Below are 21,845 nucleotides of genomic sequence, written 5' to 3'. Positions count from 1 at the left end.
AGACTGGGCATCTACAGCGAAACTGTAAGAAGCCGCGACAGTCAAAAGGAGCAAAGAACAGCTCTACGAAGCCTGAGGCGTCAGGCAAAAGCCGTACCAAGTGCCAGGTGAAACCTGCAAAGGCTATGATGGCGAAAGGAACCACGCCAGATGTTGGGAACGCATTCGTAATCGACACTGGATGTACAAAACATTTATGCCCGCACAGAGGACTGTTTTCGACGTTGAAGAAGCAAAGCTTCACTGTGAAACAGGCCAACGGTCAAGAGCTGGAAGCGACCGGTATTGGGACTGTGTATCTTGAGAGTCTGAACTTGACTATAAGTGATGTTTACCTGGTTCCAGAACTGAGATTTAATTTGCTGAGTGTGTCGCAGATTGCAAAGAAAGGACTAAAACTGTCCTATGATGCTAAAAGCTGCAAGATCTACAAAGATGGAGAACTGTTTCTTACTGCCAGAGAGAAAGATGGACTGTATTTGTTGACTTTTGATCAAAGTGATTACATGAAATGTAATTCTTCTGATTCTAACGTAATCTCTCTTGCAGGTGTGACCAAGAGCGCCCGGAAGGTGCCGAAGGTCAACAGAGCGTTTCAGCGGGTGTATGCTGATGTGATTGGTCCTCTAGAACCATCTAGGGGCAGTGCACGATATTACCTTTTGTGTGTGGATTGTTTCACTAATTATTCTTGGGTTTATATGATGGAGAAACCGCAAGAAACTTTAGAAAAGTTTCAGGAGTTTTGTGACAAGGTTAAAAATATGCATGATGCTAACATTGATTGTCTTTTCACAGATGACAAGCAAGTTTTTCTGTTACAGAAGTTTCAGAAGTTCCTGGATGGAAAAGGGATAGACCACAAAGTTGCTGTTTCGACCGAAGCGTGGAACAGGGGGGTCTGTGTGAGAGTGAACAAAGAATTGCAAAAGGGGATGCATGCGCAATTGCTGAGTTCACATTTGCCACATGAATATTGGGCCGAATCTCTAGCGTCCTATCTTCATGTGTGGCTGAGAAAGGTCTCAACAGAGTTGGGATGTTCTCCTTTTGAGAAGCTGTTCAATAGAAAACCTTCTGTTGCCTATTTCAAGGTTTTCGGGTCTCATGTGAGAACAGAAGCTCCAGGTGGAGTAAAGAATGCCAGAGGCATTTTTGTGGGATATGAAAAGGGTCTCTACAGAGTAATTTTGTCTGAATCTGGTCAGGTGATTCTCACAAAGTTCCTAGAGAGTGCTCCAGAGCAAGAGCGGGTAGTAGAACAAACATTTCCCACAGGAAACGATTCAGATGATGATGATGATGATTTTTCTGATGTCACAGATTACAGTACTGACGATGACACTGATAGCTCAGAGAGTTCAGTTGTAACAGTCATTGAGAGAAAATCTCACACAATGGATAGACCTTCACAGGTGAAGGAAAAACCACAATTTGCCATTGCTACTGGTTCTCAACAGAGTCCAGAGGTTGAACCAGTGAGCACAGAGGATCAGAACCTCATACGCAGGTCTGAGAGAGTTACAAAGGGTGTACCACCAAAGAGGTACTCAAAAGAGTTTGCTAACTTAGCTGTTGCATGTGTTGCTATTGTTAACAACTCAAAGCAGGTTAAAGCAGTGTCTAAGTCAGAGACAAAGACACAACAGAGAGCCCCTAGCCAAGGTAATGCAGAAGCACTCATTCCTTGGAAACCAGACAACCAGAGAGGTACACTGGTGAAACCAGTGGTGGGGAGTTCCAAGGGTGGAACTGAAACAACAGGGGACTGTTATGTGTATAACAACTGTTTGTTCTCTTCTCTGGATCATGTTTTGCCTATTGATGCTTTTGGGGGAGGATGTTGGGAAAAAGCACCGAGGCAAAAGCCAGCTCCAGATTGCTGGAATGCAAAACAGGATGTTGTGTTTTGCAGATCTACTGTTGGAGAAAAGGTGGAGCCTATTCTCTGTACTGAGCACCGGATGTTAGCTCAGAGTGTCATGTGACCTGTGCTGGAAGTACAGGGGAGGGGTTGAGACTCTTCTGATGGAGTCTGAAGGGTGCAGTCACATTTCTATGTACTGTTGAGTGACAGGAATAAAACATGTAGAAAGGACTCCTGTCTGTCTCATTTCTCCTCCCTGGGAGAATGCAGGGAGGGAGAGAGAAGCAGAGAAGCGGAGGGTGTGTTCTTCACGTCTGATTGATGAGGAGAATCGCCAGAGTTATGACCTAGCCTGCCGGGAGACGCAGCGGAGAGGTCATCAAGTATCCAGCTTAATTGCCTCGGGGGAGGCCAGGTACCTCTGCCTGTGAGCTGAGATATTAACAGCCCTAGCCCCCACCTGGGCCTCTAGATTTGAGGGGAAGCCCAGGCTGCTGCCCTACTTGGACGAAACTATGCGGACTTCAGCCCAATACACAACCCTGTGCTCACAAATCCATACCTTCTTGGTGGCCAATCCTCAAAAAACCAAGAAAATAAACAAGACAGTGTAAGTTCAGGGGCGCAGGTGTGCCCTGGAATGCCATCTCCTAAGGGACTTCATTCTATCTGCTGGTAAGTCCCAATTTGTGGTGATGGGGGGGGTTGGATGATGAGCAGTGGTGGGAAGCACCAGCCGGGCAGAGGAGGAAGGCTCAGAGCCTGGGGAGTGGTGGTGGGGCAGAGAGGAGGAGGAGAGGAATGGTGGGGTGCTGAAGAGGCAGCAGGCTTTCTCGAGCCGGAAGAGCCAGGTGCAGAAAGCGGTTCAGACTCAGCAAATGTTGCAGAGGAGGAGAGGACAGAGACTGCAGAAGCATCTCAGGAGCTTGCCCTTCTTACTGGACTAAGTGTCCTGAAGAGAATGGACGCTGTTATGCTTTTGTCTGTACAAAGCGTGTAAATAAATAGTAGATTAGCTCCACGATGTCTTACACTTCTTGCTGTGTTTTGCCAGAAGATCAGTGTGCATATATCCTTATGATGTCGCTAGAAGAGCACTGGAAGAGAAGAGAGATGCCTTTTCCAGAGCTGCGCGTACCAGAGGATGTTCGGAGTTCTGGGGACTTGCTGGCACCCCCAAAGCGTTTTCCAACACTAAGCTCCCCAACCCCCTTATCTACAAGGACACAGAGGGCTTGCAGAACAAAGAACAGATTCCTCACCTCCCCGATTCCCACCCACCCACCCACCAGGAGGAAACCGTTGGAGTTCCTTGAGTTGCCACCATCAAGAGATACAACTGCAGTGACTGGAGACAGGCAGTAGTGTATCCAAAGCAGTGATCAGAGGAGGAATGACTGCCGGGAGGAGCAGAGAGAGAAGAAACACCTTGGTGCATCTGCCAGATGCCTTCACCTGCCCCAGCTGCAAAAAAAACATGTCTCTCCTGCATCGGCTTCTACAGCCACAGCAGACGCTGCAACCTGCCAACAGTTTGACCTCACCCCCTCCATTGTCTCCCGGATGCCAACCTAACATGCAATTTACCTAGCTGCCTGCAGAGGGGTTCAAAAACTGCAGATGAAGAATGCCTTGTTCTGCTTTAGTTTCAGCTGAAAACCAAAAACCTAAAAGGCAGCTTTGCAGAAGAACTCAGCATTGTGACCAACTTGGGAGTCTCCAGGCTGTCTCAGTTTCTTTGATGGTGCTGCCTGCTTGGCTATGCCTTAGCAAAGAAAAATAACCCAGCAGGGGCCAGACGCCTCATCCTATTGCAAACCCTTCCCTCTAAATGGTTTTCCCGGGTCTTGAACCGAGGGGTGCTCAGCGCCTTGGCAGAATACCCTGGCATTTCATCCAATGAGCAATTACAATTTCATCACCGCCAGCCCCTGGCTATTTTTAGCTGTCTGTTTTGCAGAGCCATAAATGAAGGTGGCAAGAGGGCGGCAGGACTAGCTAATACATCTCCAGGGTACTGAATTACAAGCATTTGGAGATCGTGGGCAGGCTGGCAACTCCTGAAGAACGTCACCTCCAAGTAAGAGCATAACTGCGCTCAACGCACGCTGGCAGTGGTCCAGCACTTTCTGGCCAAGGCGGTGACCATTATGTGGATCTCAGGGGGTGGCTCTCTAAAATGCTGCAAAGCACGTTGCCCCCTCACCCATCAATGTCTCCAAACCATCCTGGTCCCCTCTCCCCAGCCTCTGCTCCCCACCCATGGTTGCCAGCAGGAGCAGGGAGATTATGTTGTTTTTCGCCTTCAAGGCAGCTGGTGTGCGGCAGACACATGATGCCAAAGGTCAGCTGTGCAAGAAGTGACCGAACTGTTGTGACAGCAGCCCCGGTTTCAGATGTCTTCATTTGCTCCTTTACAAAAAAGCAGTCCACTGTCCCAGCCGCATCCGAAACTGAGTGCACTCAAGACGTGTTGTTTGCTTCAAAACATACCATGTGATCCTCGCCGCGTGGAGGCATAAATAAGCCCTGCCGAGTGCTGTGAGGATTACAGCCTTAGCCTCACACCATAAAGAGAGTCTTGAGGGGTCAGGTGGAAGGCTTCCCTCTTGGGGAGGAGAGGGCTGTTGACAGCTACTAACCAAGATGGCTCTGCCTCCACGGCTGGAGGCAGAAATGCTTCCGAATGCCAGTTGCTGGAAATACGCATTTCCACTCACCACCAAAACCGTTTTCCCAGACTCCCTCCGGCCCATAATTAACTTCATTGAATCACTTTCAGGTACTTCCTCCCAAAAATGGTGGAAAACAGGAGTTTTTTGTGACTCAAAATCAAAGCAAGGGGAATAGTTTTTGCTCAACTCTCCTTACAATCTTTTTTAAGTTGCAGGACAATAGGGTTTTAAATGTACAAAATTTATAAGTGCCACCTACCTGTTTTAATGATCTGCCAGGAAAAAAACATTGATCCATACGAGCTGTTGATCCGTATGTTATGTGTCCACACAAAATCTTCAAAATGGTGCTGATTGTATTTACAAAGTGACATTCATAAACTTTCCACAAAACCTGGCTTACAGAGTACTGATACGATTTAAAGCCCTTGATTCATTTTGCCAGCACAGCACATGAAAGATTCAGTGTGAGGGCAAATGCTGGTTAAACACATGAATGGAAGATCAAGTATGAATTTCTGAGGACCTTGTTAACAAGAGCAGGTGGAAGGACACTGTACATCATCTCAGATAGTAGTGGATAGCCTAACTTTACAATCTGTTAGCTCTAAATTTCACATAAAATTGTTGCAGTGGGAGTTTGAATACAGGTTGAAAGTATAAAGAAATCAGCACAGTCTAATGGAAGAATGGTCTAATGAGCTGAAGTCCAGGGAAAGGTACATTAGTTTGCCATTACCCAGAAATAAGTGCTGTCCAACTCGGGCGTCTAACTGAAACACAGTGTAATGAAAGGAAGTTGAGGGAAAGTTGTAATTATTTCACCAGGTTCTTAACATACTACAAATAAAGTATTTGAAAATCTTGAGTGCACTGGACATGGAATCATTTGCATAGGGAGCCAAAGTGTGGAGCTTGAAATATACAGTGGTACCTCGCAAGACGAACGCCTCGCAAGACGGAAAACCCGCTAGACGAAAGGGTTTTCCGTTTTGGAGGCACTTCGCAAGACGAATTTCCCTATGGGCTTGCTTCGCAAGACGACAGCCCATAGGGAAATATCCGGGACAGCGGGGAAGTGCAGCGCGTCTTCCCCACTGTCCTCGGACCTCCTCCGAAGCCGGGCGGTGGGGCGGGAACGCCTCCTCCCGCCGCCGCCGGGCTTTGGAACGATGCTCCGAAGCCGGGCGGCACGGCGGGAACACCTGCCCCCGCCGCCCGGCTTCGGAACGCTGCTCCGAAGCCGGGCGGCGCGGCGGGAACACCTTCTGAAGGCGGGCGGGGGGCGAAAGTCTTTGTCCCCCCTGCCTGCCTTCCCAGGGGCTTTTAAATCGCCCTGGACAGCGGAGAAGTCCTCCGCTGTCCCGGGGCGATTTTAAAATGCCGCCCGCCAGCATTTTAAGATCGCCCGGACAGCGGAGAAGTCCTCCGCTGTCCAGGGTTTTTTTAAAATGCTGGGGGTGGGAAGAAAAGCCCTTGTCCCCCCCCCCAGCCTTCAGAAGAGGTCCGGGGACAGACTGTCCCCGGACCTGGTCTGAAGGCGGTTTCCCTAGGAACGCATTAATTGATTTTCAATGCATTCCTATGGGAAACCGTGCATCGCAAGACGAAAAACTCGCAAGACGAAGAGACTTGCGGAACGAATTAATTTCGTCTTGCGAGGCACCACTGTAACTGAATTTGCTACACTTTTAGGTCCCATTACACAACTCCTTCTAAGAATAGTAGCTACTACTTGCTCAAGAGGCAAGCTGTAGCTATAATCAAGAGAGCAAGTCAAGTGAAGGCTGATGGTTTATGCATAGGAGGCTCATGCTAAATATCAGTTAGCAGAATTCTCCATATGTTCTACCCTCTCATACGTCTGACTTTGCTCTAGGTAGTAGTAGCAGCTAGGGATGGTGTTTTCCCATCTCACTCTTTAGTGCGAAATTGGAACAAACAGCAATCCACTAAAAACCCGATTGCTATTTGTTCCAATTCATCGCTAAAGAATGGGCTTCCCTGTAGGGAAGAAACAGGGCAAACGGAAGTGTGAATAAGCCCTGAGTGGTAATGTAGCACCATTTGCTGCAAATAGTACCACTGGAGCTAAATAGAAGCTTCAGAGGTGAATTTTCAGTAGAAAAACAATGCAAGGTTAATGCCACTCTACTGCCCTTGGTATCATTCCAGACTGGTGGCACCTAGCTACTTTTTATTAAGGAGGAATAAATAGTCCACCATAAGTACATTGTTAAACTTGTAGTTTGGCTTTCACATAGCATCTGCCAACAACTCATCTCCCCAGTCTATTTATTGCCTATTTAGGAAACATCCACAGGTACTAATACAGAAGCACTAACATCCTTTTGTCAAATCCTGGATTCTCATATCAAGGTCACATTATATAAAACTTTAAACCCTTTTCAGATAAACATTCCAGCAACGTTGAATGCGTGAGTGGATGAAGCCATACTCTGTTATCGAATTAGCTCACTTGAGAATAGCAATATTCTTGTTCCGGGGGGAGAAAAGGCTAGCTCCCTTGACACACAGATTTGTATGAGTGTACACTCTGTTCTCCCATTCAAATGAATGTGTGCAGATTTGACATGGATAATGCATGTGATCTCTCTTCTCATTGCCAACGTACATTCAATATCCATTGACTGACTGTGAATGGGGTTATAAGCAGTTCCTGTTTTTATCTGTACACCGCCTTAGGTTCCATCAGGGAAGAAGGTGCAAGAGAGAGAGAGAGAGAGAGAGAGAGAGAGAGAGAAAGAAAGACCCATTCATCAGCAAACTTGAAATACCATGTTGTTTGAAGCTGATAAAATGACATTTTTAAAATAATGTGTAAGTATAATAATCAACCAACGAACCAATCAATCAATGACTATGAATGTCCTGGCCAATAGTTATCTTGTTGCCAATGGGTATCTCAGTGCTGAAGAGGCACTCACCATTATCTGATGGCTTGGTAGGCATCTGAATGTATTTGTTTAAAGCAGCAGAAAAACTAGAAACAGAAGACCAAATTTCTGTGCTAAAATGGGTATATCTGCCAAACCACTCACACCTGCAACCAACCCATCAAGCCCACTGACACATTGCTCAGCCAAACATCATTTCCAGCATTGGAAAGATTTACACCATCTGGCCTGTACAAGGCAGCATCCTTGAAGTTAATGCCCGCATGGCGGATAACAGCGCCTCCCAGAGCAACAACCTTCTTGGACACGGCACTATCCGTGCGCTTCCTAGTCCTTTCGGTGGCAGTTGGGCTGTTGCTACCAAGCCACGCACGTCGCTGTAGCAATTGTGACCAAAATATTTTGAGTCCAGGGAGAGCGGCCGCCAGCTCTTCCAAGTCCTCTTGCATGCGGGAACGCAAACTTAAGCTGTGTACCAACACCAAATCATTCTCGCCCAGCTGCACCACCATCGCTGCGGGAGGTCCTTCACAGGACACCTTCGCCCGCACCATTGGGAGTAATTCATCCCATCGCATTCCACATCTGGACATCCAGGATACGCTCACGTGGTTGGGAAGGCCAAGACAGTGCCCCAGTTCAGACTCCGCAGCCCGCAGACTGGCCCAGTGCACAATGCTGTGGCCAACAATCCAAATACGCACGGCTGCTAGACCTGAGAAGAAGGGAATAACAAGCAGGCATCAGAACACACACTGCTGGTGACGCTTCCTGGCATAACCCTTGTAAGCGTCAGACTTCCAGCATCCCATATTTTTTATCCTGTCAACTGACAGGCCCCAAGGTGCTGCTGTTGTGGCAGCGCCTATGCGAAAAGAATGAGGCGCATATTCAGTGGCTAACAAGCCACAGACTGAAATAGCTTTACCCATCACCCGCGCAAACTGATGCCTAGCTAATGGGGTGCCGTTCTCATGCACTAAGAATGGGCTGGCCCCAGGGGGATGAAGAGCCATATATTTCCTGGTATCCTTAACTGGGCAAGGGCCTTCCCTACCAGTGGCAGGCAGCCTAACCGTGGCGCCTCTGCCCAATTGGTCAGTCTTGGGGTTCCTGACAGTAATGACGAGTTCCGCTGCTGATAAGGATACATCCTGCAGCAAGAGACCTCTGGTAACTCGACCCTGGGCAGATTCCAGCACCACCTCACCAACCTGCAGTGCTCCGAAAAATGCAATGGAATATGCAGCTGAAAAAACTCTAGCCTCGTATTTTGTCCTGCAGATAAGTCTTAACTTACTGCGAATGCGGCACAGAAGGTCAAATGTGACAGGTTTCCTCCCTAATGCTCTGGGAGGTTGAAGCTTACTCCAGCCCTCCAAGGCTTTGCACACGATAAACTTAGCGCAAGGGTCTTTAGAAAATAGTGATTTGCTAAAAAACGAAATTGCAGCCGACTGAATCCTGATAGTCTTAGTGGCGCGACCAAGCTACAACAGGTGCGCCAAATACTGCAGCACCTGCTCAGTAGATGGAGACAAACTCCTATCAATAGCCAAGAACTGCGAGCGAAAGGCTAAGAAGTCAGTCCAGGCCTTCTTATAAGACCTAAGTGTAGAAGGGGAAGCGGAAGCCGCTACTCCCTGTAAAACTAAATGCTGCCAAGGTTCCATAGATGATCCGGGGGGGAACTCAGGCAGCTGCTGTGCATCCGGAGCCAGAGACCTGAAGCACTCCAGATGAAAGCAGGACAGAGCACCAGCAATGTCGTCAGAAGCTCCCGGAATTAACCGGGCAGAAAACACAATATTGAAACTTAAGCAGTGCAGAACGAAAGGGTGTAAGAGGGCCGAGACTCTGCTGGGACGTGAAGACTGCTTTGCCAAAACGCTCACCGCTGCCTGGTTATCGGACCAGAAGCAGACCCGACGGTCCCTGAACACCTTGGTCCAAATGTGCAATGCTACTACAAGAGGAACACAACAGAAGAGTCACACTGGGCTACAGTTCAGGGTTGTCATTCACAACTCTGACTCCGTCCTCCTCAGCTCAGCAACACATCTGCCCATGGCAATTTTTGGGTGGCATAAAACCTCCTCATCAACTAACTTTGCTGCTGCTTTTTGGTCAGACACACTATTCCCCAGTTACAGCTACCACACAATCTTTTTATTATCTGTTTCATAAAAATTACACATTGTCTGATTGTATGAACCAATAAACAAACTGGAAAGCAGTTTACGGGGAAAAAACGATAAAATGATCAGTAAGAAGAATTACTAACAATTTAAGGCTTTGAGAAAGCTCAAATGGAAACGAGTTAAAACTCGCACCATCTTTATGAACATCCAGGTAGGCTTGCCTATATACAAAGATGATTTTAGCAGACTGGGGGGGAAAGCACAGCGAAGGCGTCTGCTTAATATCACTACGCAGGGAGTTCCAAAGTGGAGGTGCTGAGGGTTGCACTTCAGACTCTCCATGCCAATTTTCAAGAAATACTTGGATTGTGAAACGATCCCTCCCCTTCATCCATGAGTAGGCAATCTAAGGCCTGGGGGCTGGATCCGGCCCAATCACCTTCTAAATCCAGCCTGCGGACGGTCCAGGAATCAGCGTGTTTTTACATGAGTAGAATGTGTGCTTTTATTTAAAATGCATCTCTGGGTTATTTGTGGGCCATAGGAGTTCGCCCCCCCCCCCCAATATATACTCCGGCCCTCCCGAAGGTCTGAGGGACAGTGGACCGATCCCCTGCTAAAAAAGTTTGCTGACCCCTGCGCTTAATCCATACCGACCAGCTTTCTCCTGGACCTCCCTTGCCACCCTCCATCATAGCAAAATACTATGCCATGAAACCAACAGCATCTTAATCCATTAGAAAAAGATTGCCTTAAGAACCTACCATGAAATTTAGAGTACAGTCACCATTTCAGTTAACAAATCCCTTAATACTTATCCTCTGCCATATCTCACCTTGGGTCTTTTCAAATAAATTCCTTCACTTGTTTTACAATTGGTATATTTTGGTTTCTTTTTCTAATGTATGTTATTGCTGAGTGATTGGTAAAATGTCAGGCCATGGGGAACCATTTATTTATCAAAAGTACCTTAATTCATAAGGCATGGTATTCAGAGGCATGGTGCATCTGACAGTGGAGCAGCTCCACGGTGGCCAGGAGCTGAAAATAGGGTTGCTATACGTCCAGAATTTCCTAGGCATGGATGGAATACGGAAGTCGAGAGCAGTATTTGGGCAGAAATCATGGAAATGTCAGGGGAAATCCGGACGCATGGCAACCCATGTTGGAAGTCCAGATTTTGCCAAATTTACTTAAAATCTCATTTTGAGATTTTTGTAAGAAAAGCTCAGCAACTTTGGGCAAAACTAAAAAAAGTTCAATAACTTTGCCCAAAAAAGTTGTCCATATTTTCACCTTTTAAAATATGGCAACCCTTTCTCCTCCTGCCTGGTCCTCTTTGAAAGCTGTTCAAAGATTGGAGAATGCACTGAGCTTTGAGAAGGGAGGGCAACAAAACCCTGCACATGACCTCCAGGGAGGATCTCATATCAGGGTCTTCTCAAGTCTCACAGCAGAATCCTGCGGAGTCGTCTCCCTCCTATGGTATCACAGAGGGAACAGCTGCCCTCCTAAACCTGCTCTTTCTTGTTCCCTTCCTTTCTAGTGCCCAAGAAACAGGGTGCAATGCATGTCCTGGTGAAATACCCAAGCCCATTTCAGTGGGGCTTATGCAGGAGCAGCTCCTTGTGTTTTATGCTCAGTGGGCTTTGACTGTAGGAAGCCAGGCTTAGGCCACAGGCCTGAAATGCCCGCATCTGTAGTTGCCTGAGCCATAGCTCGCCATGTAACCACTGGCCTAGACATCACAGTCAGGACGGCTGAGAGGACACAATCAACTCAGAGTTTTTTGCAGTCTCTTGTCTGGCCAGCAACTGGCCTTTACACTGCAGCCCAAGCAGGACAAAACAGTCCATTCATCCATACCCCCCATCTACCCCCATCAGCCGCTGAGCAGGCTCAGCAATGCACCTGGAGTCATTGAGACCAAAGATGCTTCCTCTTCAGCGCTATGACCAACTTCAGCTCACTGTTTTAAAGGGGGGGGGGAATATTAATTTTACGCACCACCCTTCATTTGAGGATTACAGGGCTGTTTATAGTATCGAAACACATTTCTGCTGTGCATTTTGCTAGAAAGGACCACAACAACTACAATAAAATCAGAAGTGTGGAGTTGGAAGGAATCACCATGGACCACCAAGTCCAACCCCCTGCAATGCAGGAATCACAGCTCAAGAATTGCTGAGAGGCGGCCATAAGAGCTGGCACAGAATTATACAGCAGCACATGCCTCAATCCGCTCTCTTAATTGACTTCCATTAAGGAACGTGCATCAATGCCGTGCCGAGTCTGTCCGCTGATCAGCCTGCCCAGTGCTACCTACTCAGACTGGCAGAAGTTCTCTAGGGACTTCGGAAGAGGGAGAAGCCCTTCCCAGCAGGGCTTTTCATCTTTAAGGGAAATGGCAGTGATGAGAACTGGGACCTTCCATGCGCAAAGCTTGCCTTCTGCCACTGAGCAACGTCAGAAAGAGGACTCCTGTGTGCAAGGAGAGGCACAAGCAGAACTGGGGGAAGGCAGCTCTTTTGGAAGGATAAGGTTGAGATGGGCTCCACTTCACAATCCTTGCTCAACCCTTCGGAAAGCTTCAGAGGATACTTCACACACTTCCTACGTTAGCAATCTGTTCTATTAAAAAACTGATAAAACAACAACAAGAGTTTGGATTTGATATCCCGCTTTATCACTACCCGAAGGAGTCTCAAAGCGGCTAACAATCTCTTTTCCCTTCCTCCCCCACAACAAACACTCTGTGAAGTGAGTGAGGCTGAGATACTTCAGAGAAGTGTGAGTAGCCCAAGTTCACCAGAGGAGCAGAGAATCGAACCCAGTTCACCAGATTACGAGTCCACTGCTCTTAACCACTACACCACACTGGCTCTCAACACAAACATCCTTTCCATTATGCAGTCATTACTCAATTTTTACTTGGCTATTATAGATAACTTATTCATGGTCCTGCTTCAATTCTCCCAAAGTGGAGTGTGTATACTCTCTCTCTCTGGCTCATGTATATGTATGTGTGTATTTAACCTAGAAAGACTTCACTTCACCTCTTCCTTCATATTTAAATCTACCTCTGGTGGTTCAAAATCATTGCTTCTGCTTCATTCCAACTTTCTTTCTTTTCTTGCACAGCCGAAAGCCATTGCTCTTTGTGCTTTACTATACCTAGATCCTTCCATTCTTCTTTACAGAGCACATCCGCTGGAGGCCTGTCAACTTGAAAGCCCTTGCATACCCAGGTAAGAGAACCAACCAGTCCTTTCACAAAAGCATGAATTAACAAGGGATCAAAGCGTCCCAGAAACAGGGAGGGTCTCTGTCCCTGAAACCAAGAAATGTTGGACCAGCATACAGGCATTACAGTCATGGTATTATGAGCTTGAACGAGATGACCCTCGAAATCCTTTAAGAATCCTGACAGTGGATGGGCAGAAAGCTTATCTCTGGGCTACTAACAGTGACTCCAGATTAGACCGCCTTGGTCCAGCATGGACTTACCGTCTCAGTGGATCTAGAGGGTGCTGAGCAGCCGCTTCACCGGACGGAGCCCTGCTCCCTTTGGTGCTTGCTGCTTTCTTCCCGTCTTGCATCTTCCCATCAGCGAGATCGGCAGGAACCCAGGCAAAAACTTCCTCCCCCCAGGGCTTCTTGGGAGAAGTGCAAAAGGGTAAAGGCTAAGCATGAGATATTTGGATCAAGGGTATCCAATCCAAGCCGATTCTTCGGTCACCATTGGCCTCTGCTCCTCTATCAACGGAGGAGAGAAACTCCGTGGCCAAAGGGTAGCTTATGCTGAAAACAGGTCCTCCTTCTAAGATGCTGGAAAACGGGAGAGGACACAGGAGGCTCTCCTTTCACAAGGGTGCAGGGAACACCAGGTCCTTCTCCCCCCACAACTCCTTAGAGGTCTGGGTCGCCCTTGGACCTTGCCTGCCTCTTGCTGTCTCCCATCCTTCTCCTCTTTATGCCGGTGGCTGGGACCATCCACCGGAGAAAAGCGTCCCACGTTCTCCGCATGGCAGGAAGGGAAAACGACAGCTCAGCCACCTCTGGGCAAGGGACACGCTGTACTCAGTCGTCTGCCTGTGCCAAGAGGGTCTCATTAGCTGTCCCTGGAATGCGCTGTCCAAAGGCAGAGCTGCCTGTCACTCAAGGCCAGCTGGCTGGACATGAGGCCAAGAATCTTGGGGGAGGATCGCTGGCACACACAGGGTCAGGTTTGTTTTCTTAGCGTCGGGATCAGTCACATCCAAGAGGCAAGGTCAGGACTTCAGCCTGCTTGTCTGACCTAAATGCGAACTAGATGTAGGGCATGAGCAACCTTTCCTGCAGTTCCAGGCAGCAAACAATGGCAATATCCCCCCCCCCAGCCCCAAAGAGCAAAGAAGCCAAGACAGCCAGCGGGATCCATCCTGCTCGCTGTCTTGGCTTCCTTTTCAGCCGCGGGGCTGGGGCGGGGGAAGCCCGAGCTTCCCCCGACCCCAGCCCCCAGAACAGGTCCGGGAGCGGGGGCGAAGTTGCGCACAACCTCGCCTTCGCTCCCGGAGCTTGCTGCTATCCGCAAGCCTTCTGAGCCTTGGGAACTCCCGCCGGGCTCCCAAGGCTTGCGGATAGCTGCCCGAAGCCTGGGGTGCGCAGCGCTGCGCTCCCCGGGCTTTGGGCTGCAGGCTGCTATCCACAAGCCTTGGGAGTTCCTGCTGGGCTCCCAAGGCTTGCGGATAGCTTCCTGAAGCCTGGAGAGCGAGAGGGGTCAGTGCGTACCGACCCCTCTCACTCTCCAGGCTTCAGCGAAAGCCTGCATTCGCCACATAGGACGCACACACATTTCCCCTTCATTTTTGGAGGTGAAAAAGTACGTCCTATATTGCGAAAAATACAGTAACTTAGGTCACCGATAGTCAAGAAATCTGCTTCTTTCCTTTCAGAAAGGAACCCTTGTGCTCAGAAAATCTGTGCCACCTGAATTCAAGTCCCTACAGCAGTTGCATGCAGAGCTTCACAGCAGCCTGCTGGATTCGTTGTGCCCTTCCCTGCTCCTTTTATGGCTGTCATAGGAAATCTCCAGCCAACAAGCTTAATTCTGTCCCAGCACAGGCCTCAGTTTGACCTGTGACACTGTTTTCCCCAAGTCTCACCCACCAGCCTCACACCTGAAGTCCCATGCCATGGAGTGGCAGATCACCTGCTTTGTGTGCAGAAGTTCCCAGGTTCAATCCCCAGCAGCATCTCCAGATGATAATAATATAAATAAATAGATTTATATACTGCCTTTTAACAAATGATCTCAGGATGGTTCACAAGATAAAAGAACAAACAAGTAATTAAAACAAAAACAACGAAACAACAACTATTTATTTCTTCTACCCTGCCCATCTGACTGGGTTGCCCCAGCCACTCAGTGCAGCTTCAACAAAAATACAGTGTCAAACATTAAAAGCTTCCCGATGCAGGGCTGCCTTCAGAATTCCTATCTCTTTGACAAGCGACAGGAAGGTGTTCCACAGGGCAGGCACCACTACTGGGAAGTCCCTCTCCCTGTTTCCCTGTAACTTCACTTCCAGCAATGAGTGGACTGCCAGAAGGCCCTCGGAGCTGGACCTCAATGTCCAGGCCGAGCAACAGGGGTGAAGCCACTCCTTCAGATATACAGGGCTGGTGGCATTCCATGCCTGAAACCCTGGAGAGCTTCTGCCACTCAATGAGGCAATATTACGCTAAATGGACCAGTGGTCTGACTCAGGATGATGCAGCTTCCAGCACCAAAAGGTCCCGGGTTCAGTTCCCAGCATCTCCAAAAAGGGCTGGGAGAGACTCCCTGCCTGAAGCCACCAGTCCGTGCAGACCATTTTTTCTCAAACTTGAATTCCCAGCTGCTGTTGGACTACTGAAGGAATGGGTTTCCTTAGCTAAAATTTTTCCTTAGCTAAAATCCATTAACCTGAGCTCTGAGTCAATGTATAAACAAAACCCCGGCTGTCCTCGAAGCTCTCTCCCTTATCAGTCCGTGGCGGCAATGAGTGACCTTGCCAAGTTCCAGTAGAGCAGGGATGATGCGTGTGTGCCTTATCTTATGTGCTGACCACAAAAGACGCACAGACCCAATCTGGGAACAGCGCCAGAGTGTTCCCGGAGATGATGACCTATTCCTTCCGGATAAGAGTAGGAAGAGGAAGATCCTTTTATGGTTAAGAATACCAGAGCAAGAACATATGTGATGTCAACCTGCGTACATAGGCTGACGTGGTTGGATTTATATGGGAAGGAGGGAGAGGGTGCCTGGAGGATATATATACTGCATCGAACTTGTCATGTCTTTGGACTTGCTGTGGACTTGATCACGCAAGTGCCTTCTGCTATCTGGAGAGCAGAATAAACTCTTTCTTGGAATCAACCTCGGTGTCATTTGACTTCCTTCCTCCTGTCCCGGAGCAATGCAGACCCAATCGGTGAACTCCAACAAGGCTACACTACAACCCCCACCATCCATGATCACTGGTCCTGCTAGCTATGGATGATGGGAGTTATAGTCCAACAACAGCTGAGAATTCAAGTTTGAGGAACACGGGTATAGAAAATACTCTCCAAGGAGAAAGTACTCTACAAGGAGACAGCATGTTCTCCTGCACTTTGCCATCCTGTGAATTTTCTGTTCCGATGGCTTCAGTTTTTGCAACCGTTCACACCAACTTCAGGAATCCATGCACACAGCTGAGTTGGAACAGGCCATGTTTTCCCCGTTGGCAGCTTCCTAGACATAGTTGGCAGGGGCAGCCCAAACATTAGCTCCATTTGTATTCCCACAAGATCAGACTTCAGAGATTCAGAATTCTCTGTGATGCCCTCACTGCGGCTGTTCACTTTCCCAACGCATGGAAGTGCAGCAGGGCAGTAAGAGGATGCAACGGAGGAAGGGAGGCTAGCACACAAATCCCAGCTCTTCCTCATGTGATGACAATTAGATGAGGGAACCGGAAGTCCAGAGACGGCTGCTGGCATGAGAGAAAAATGACTGATGGATAACCTGAGGAGTAGCTCAAAGCAGCAGACAATGTGGACTGTTCAATGTGCCTGCAGCCACCAAGCTAAGGCTCCAGTGCTGACCAGCTGAGGACTCAAAGTGCCACGGCTCCTTAAGGAAGCATCCCTCTCCCTTGGCATCTTCAGGTACCCTATGCACAATACCCAGCAGCACCACTACAGTTCTTGCCAATGTCCAAGCTGGACTGACGCCTCACTGATGGAAACTACACCAGCTCCAAAAGACCAGAACAGATGTTCTTCAGCCATTTGTCAATGCCCTTGTCTGAGAGATTTATAGCCATCTTACGTGTAGTTCTGAGCGATCAAAATAAATGCCTGGCTGCTGAATGACACCCCAGCCACAGGACTTCGCAAAGAACGTGATCGCCCTGTTGATTTCCCCCCGTGTGCAATTAATCATTGCAGGCGCACTGATGTCTTTCCAACAAAGCCTCTGCAACAGATCAGACCAGATGATCTCGGCTGCTGGGAACTGCTTGGTGCACCAGACAAAGTTCCTCTGCATGTTCCAGTTGAGCTCTATGCCTTTCTGTGTGCCCAAGTTATTCTCGCCCAGCTGCTGGATAACATCAGGAGGCACCAGCCACTCCCAAATCATGCGTGTCCTCCTAACCCAGCCACACGACATGCAGCCGGTGACCCAGCCCAAGGTGAGATTCTCTCCCGGACGCCAGCATGCGCTTTCTTGCACACAACTGTGTACAGAAAACCTTATGGGCAGGGGCTGCAACTAAACAGAAACAAAGTCAATGTGATGACTGACTCCCATATGACCGGACCCCAGCCGTCCCGGTAATTCAGGGCTATGGGGGTAATTAGCCCTGGCAACCTCCCCAGGTTGGAGGAGGACTGTCTCGTAGACCCGCAGATTGTCTGAGATTGCCAACTTGCATCAAGGTGCAAGCGGCAGGACACTGGGTTGCAGAGCAAGGGAAGGTTGGCACTCTCTGATATCATTCTCATAGCCGGGAATATCTATTTGAAGAAATGATTAGAATTGGACAATAAACAGACATTGTCTGGACCGAAGAAGCTTAAGAAAAAACCTGCAGAATTGTATAGTCTCTGGTGCACAAGCTTGGACTTCAAAGAGATACTCATTTTGGTGCGTGGATTGTGGAGGTGTTTGGTATGTTCTTTTTTCTCTCTTCTTAACATCTACAATTGGCTTTCCACGCCAAGCCTCATTAAGAACTAAATTTTAAAAAAGAAAAAAAAGAAAAAAAAGAGTACAAATGGACTTCTATTTAAAATTGGGGATTCAACTGCACACCTTTACTTAAGACTTGAAATGCTTCCTAAAGATAGAAGAAAAAATAAGATGGCGCCTGTCAGTACTATGCAGCACGGGAAAATGTGAAATCCTCCTTTCTTTGAGAGAAACAGGAACTATTTACTGGCTGATTACAATGATTTGAGACAATATTTTGGATAACATACAGTGCAGCTGTTTGCAGAAGGTTTTTCATTATGAGCGAGAGCGAAGGCTAGATGGATGCCTAGCAGGCCCCCTCTAGGGCCCGGAGGGGGACTGTGTCTCCAGGAAGGCTGATCGATCGCGAGGTGACTGATATTTGTGGAATACAGTTTATTTATCTTACAATATTGCAAACAGTCTGCTCAACAATTATTAAGAATAACTCAATAATGTGGAAGGTACCGCGTTATTAAATCTCAAAAGGAAGGTTTGGACAACAGCCCGGACTGGAAGGATTAACAATTTGGGAGTTGCTGCGTCATTAAATTTCAGAAACTTCAGATAACAGATTTGGAAAACAGCTTAGATTGGAATGGAATATGGAATCAGAGAAAGCTAAGTGGGCAAAAAGACAGTTGAAAAAAGATATATATACAAATAAAGCTGTATTCGATGGATGCAAGGATATATGATGTCTGACATGACTGAGAATCACAGAGCCAGAGGAGAACTTTAAAGCGTTAAAATCGAGATGTGGAAAATATTGAAACAACGAGGAGAGGCAGGACTGAGATTTGGACATGCTTCAAGGTCCAGACTATGGGAAGCCCCGAAAAATTAATAACAATAATTTGGATGGTAATTTGGTCTTTTTATATTTTAGTTTTTTATTTTAATTGGATTATGATTTGGTATGTTAATTGGATGTTTAATAAATATGTTTAATAACCCCCCCCAAAAAAAAGTGATACCGCCACTAATGCCTCCAAGTACCCCATTGAGTGCAGCCTTTGTAGCTCAGGTGGTAGACCATGAGGCTTTGGATCACAGGGACATGGGTTCAAGTCCCACGTTAGGCATAAGATTCCTGCATTGCAGCAGGTTAGACTAGATGACGCTTGTGGTCTTTTCCAACTCTACAATTCTATGATTCTATAATTGTAGGGAAATGACTAGCACCTCCCTGGCACTGTGCTACTGGCTTTTGGGAGCCCCACCCCAGGCAGCTGAGGAGGCAACCCCATGAGACCTATAAAGCATCCATGCAAGTCCTGCCTTGCAGGGGGTTGTACTAGACGACGCTTTGGGTCCCTTCCAACTCCACAATTCAAAGGTTCTGTGATTCTGTTAAATAACGTTCACCCCACCCTAAATGACTGAATAAAGAGAATACAATCCTCTTCAATCACCCAGACTGGTGACCTGCAAGCAAATCTCTGACTCCCCTCTTGTCCATGGCAGTGTTGGCCTATGTCAAGAATAGAGGATCCTGGTGCCATCCAGGTGCTGTGAATGGAATCATAGAGTTGGAGAAGTCCCCAAGAGTCCTGTAGTCCAACCCCTGCAATGCAGGACTCCCAGCTCCCATCATCCCTGATCCTTAGCAAAATATCTAGATTTGATACTATCCACAAACTATGTGCTAAAGAGAACTGGAGGATTAATAAGTTCTCGCAAGCCTTTCATACTCAGTTAACATACTTGAATATCTGTAGTTTGCTGTTCGGCAAAACCTCAAACCACAATATAAGCAACATGTGCTCTGACACAACCCTGATCTGACTTCATTACTTCCATTTCCTTGAGAATCGCTTGCTTCTCCATCAAGCTGTATTTGAATCACAAGAGATCCATCCACAGCAATGAGAACACCTAAACAGCAATGCGCCAGCTCTCCTAGCACAGCTCTTGAAGCCTCAACTAGCATTTTTCCTCACTGGCCCAAGTGCCAGCGTACTGAAGTGGTGAGAGTGCTGGACTAGGGCCAGGGAGACCCGAGTTCAAATCCCCACTCAGCTTTAAACTCAGTGGGTGATGTTGAAGAAGAAGAATTTGGATTTGATATCCTGCTTATCACTACCCTAAGGAGTCTCAAAGCAGCTAACATTCTCCTTTCCCTTCCTCCCCCACAACAAACACTCTGTGAAGTGAGTGAGGCTGAGAGACTTCAGAGAAGTGTGACTAGCCCAAGGTCACCCAGCAGCTGCAGGTGGAGGAGCAGGGAATCGAACCCGGTTCACCAGATTATGAGTCCACTGCTCTTAACCACTACACCACACTGGCTCTCAGGGTTGTTGTGGGGTGAAATGAGGAGGGGGAGAACCATGTATGCCACGTTCTCTCATCGGAGGATAGAAATGTAGCCATAAAGCTGTAAAATCACATATCATTGTTGTCAGGGGTTCAGGAGCAGAGGCACAGGAAAGGGAGGAAACAGAGAGCGAGGGGGAGGAATCCGAAGGAAATATGAGCGATGACAGCAGCCCGAGATCTCTGAGTCTTTCCAGTGAATCGGAAGATTCACAGAAAGGGGCGCCAGTGGTCAGGGCAAGGGGGGCGCCTAGGGGGACACCCCAGGAAGAAGGGACCAGAGGGGACTCAGAGAGCAGCAGTTGGAAATCGGGACCAGCTTCCCCACCAGAGCACAGTAGGGGGGAGGGGTCCCAGGTATCGGGATCTGGCGGCTCGACACAAGCGGGAGGGCAGGAGTTAGGATTGGCCACACCTCCATCGGGGAGCGAGGAAACGGTCAAGAGGTAGGTTGAAGGCTGCGCGCGCACGCCAAGTTCAAATGCACAGGAAGGCGGCACAGTAAGCAGCCCGGATAGGGAGCCAGGTCCTAAAGCCCGCCGCAAAGAGGGAGAAGAGTCCGGGGGGTCAGCGTCAGAAGAGTCCAGGAAGGAAGAGACTACGGGGGGCAGAGGGACCCAGAGGAGGAAGGAAAGACGGAAGAGGTGGAGTAAGGCTAGAGTATTAAGTTGGTGTACAGGAGGCGGAGACTCAGACGGAGCTTCACCGGTCTAGCTTCTAAGACGTAGAGCTGCGCGCTTGCGGCTTGAAAATGGAAACTGTTATTCAATAAAGAAGTTTGTACAATACTGCCGGCTAGCGTGGTCCTCTGTGAGCTGGGACCAGGAAGCGGCTCTGACAATTGTGTATTCAGTATGCCACAAAAGGAACCAGTCGACCGGACCAACGGATTGCAGAAAACATCCCTGCACCCTAGAAGCAACAGCACAGGTGTGCTCACCACTACCAGAGAAGCCGGCTGGATCTCAGGGCAGTCCTGAACCTGAGCAGGGACTGTGCATTATATCACCAATGCAAGTCTTGATGGATATCTCCAACACAGAACAACCTCCCTCTACAGCCAGACCCACCCTCAGCCCCCTTCCCGACAACTCCTCACCTGAGCAAGGAGGAACGACTCCTGGCACCATTTCCTGACTGCTCTCCTGCTTCTTTTCTTCGCTTCCTGCAGGAATACTTAACTGGGGGCTTGGGCCAGCCACACTTGGGCTTTCCTGCACACTTAAGGCAGCTTGCAACACCTGTGTCGCAACCAGCTGCATCATGGAGACAAGGGATAGGGATGCTGCTTCGATCTGCAAAGCAGGAAGTGGGGGCAAGCTTGTTCCTTGGGTGAGTCCAGCACCCACTGTGCCTCCAGACTGCAGCAGCGACAGGGCCTGCATGACACTTTGTTCTACAAATGGTGTCAATGAGAAGCGCAACTGATCTTCACGTTGGCGGCCTCCTTGTCCCTGCGTTGCTGCCTCATTCTTGGGCAGCTCCTGATGGCCAGGGTTTGTCTGCAGTGGATAGTCTGACTTGTTGGGTAGTTGTTCTGCCACATCAGATTTGGCTGGAGGTTGCCGGTCTCCTTGTTCCTGCGTTGCGGCCTCCTTCGTGGGCGGCTCCTGGTGGCAAGGATTTGTCTGCAGTGGATGCTCCGACTTCTTGGGTGGTTGTTCTGCCACATCAGATTTGGATGGA

General features: G+C 48.4%; 1 protein-coding gene across 12 annotated transcripts in view; it reads right to left on the bottom strand.

Annotated features, from left to right (window-relative positions):
• The window catches only part of ZNF638 (zinc finger protein 638), a 118,899-nt gene that overhangs the window by 71,593 nt on the left and 25,461 nt on the right, over positions 1-21,845 (bottom strand). Inside the window, exon 1 of one of the 12 annotated variants that reach the window (XM_081206867.1) lies at positions 13,109-13,953. The exons of the other annotated variants lie outside the window; for them this stretch is intronic. Coding sequence (XP_081062993.1) covers positions 13,109-13,200 — 92 coding nt within the window. The 5' untranslated portion in view covers positions 13,201-13,953. Of the gene's footprint in view, positions 1-13,108; positions 13,954-21,845 lie in introns of those variants that run through there. 12 annotated transcript variants of the gene reach the window in all.

Source organism: Podarcis bocagei (assembly GCF_964188305.1).
Source record: "Podarcis bocagei genome assembly, chromosome: 9".
NCBI lineage: Eukaryota > Metazoa > Chordata > Lepidosauria > Squamata > Lacertidae > Podarcis > Podarcis bocagei.
This window is presented reverse-complemented; position numbering and strand designations above follow the sequence as displayed.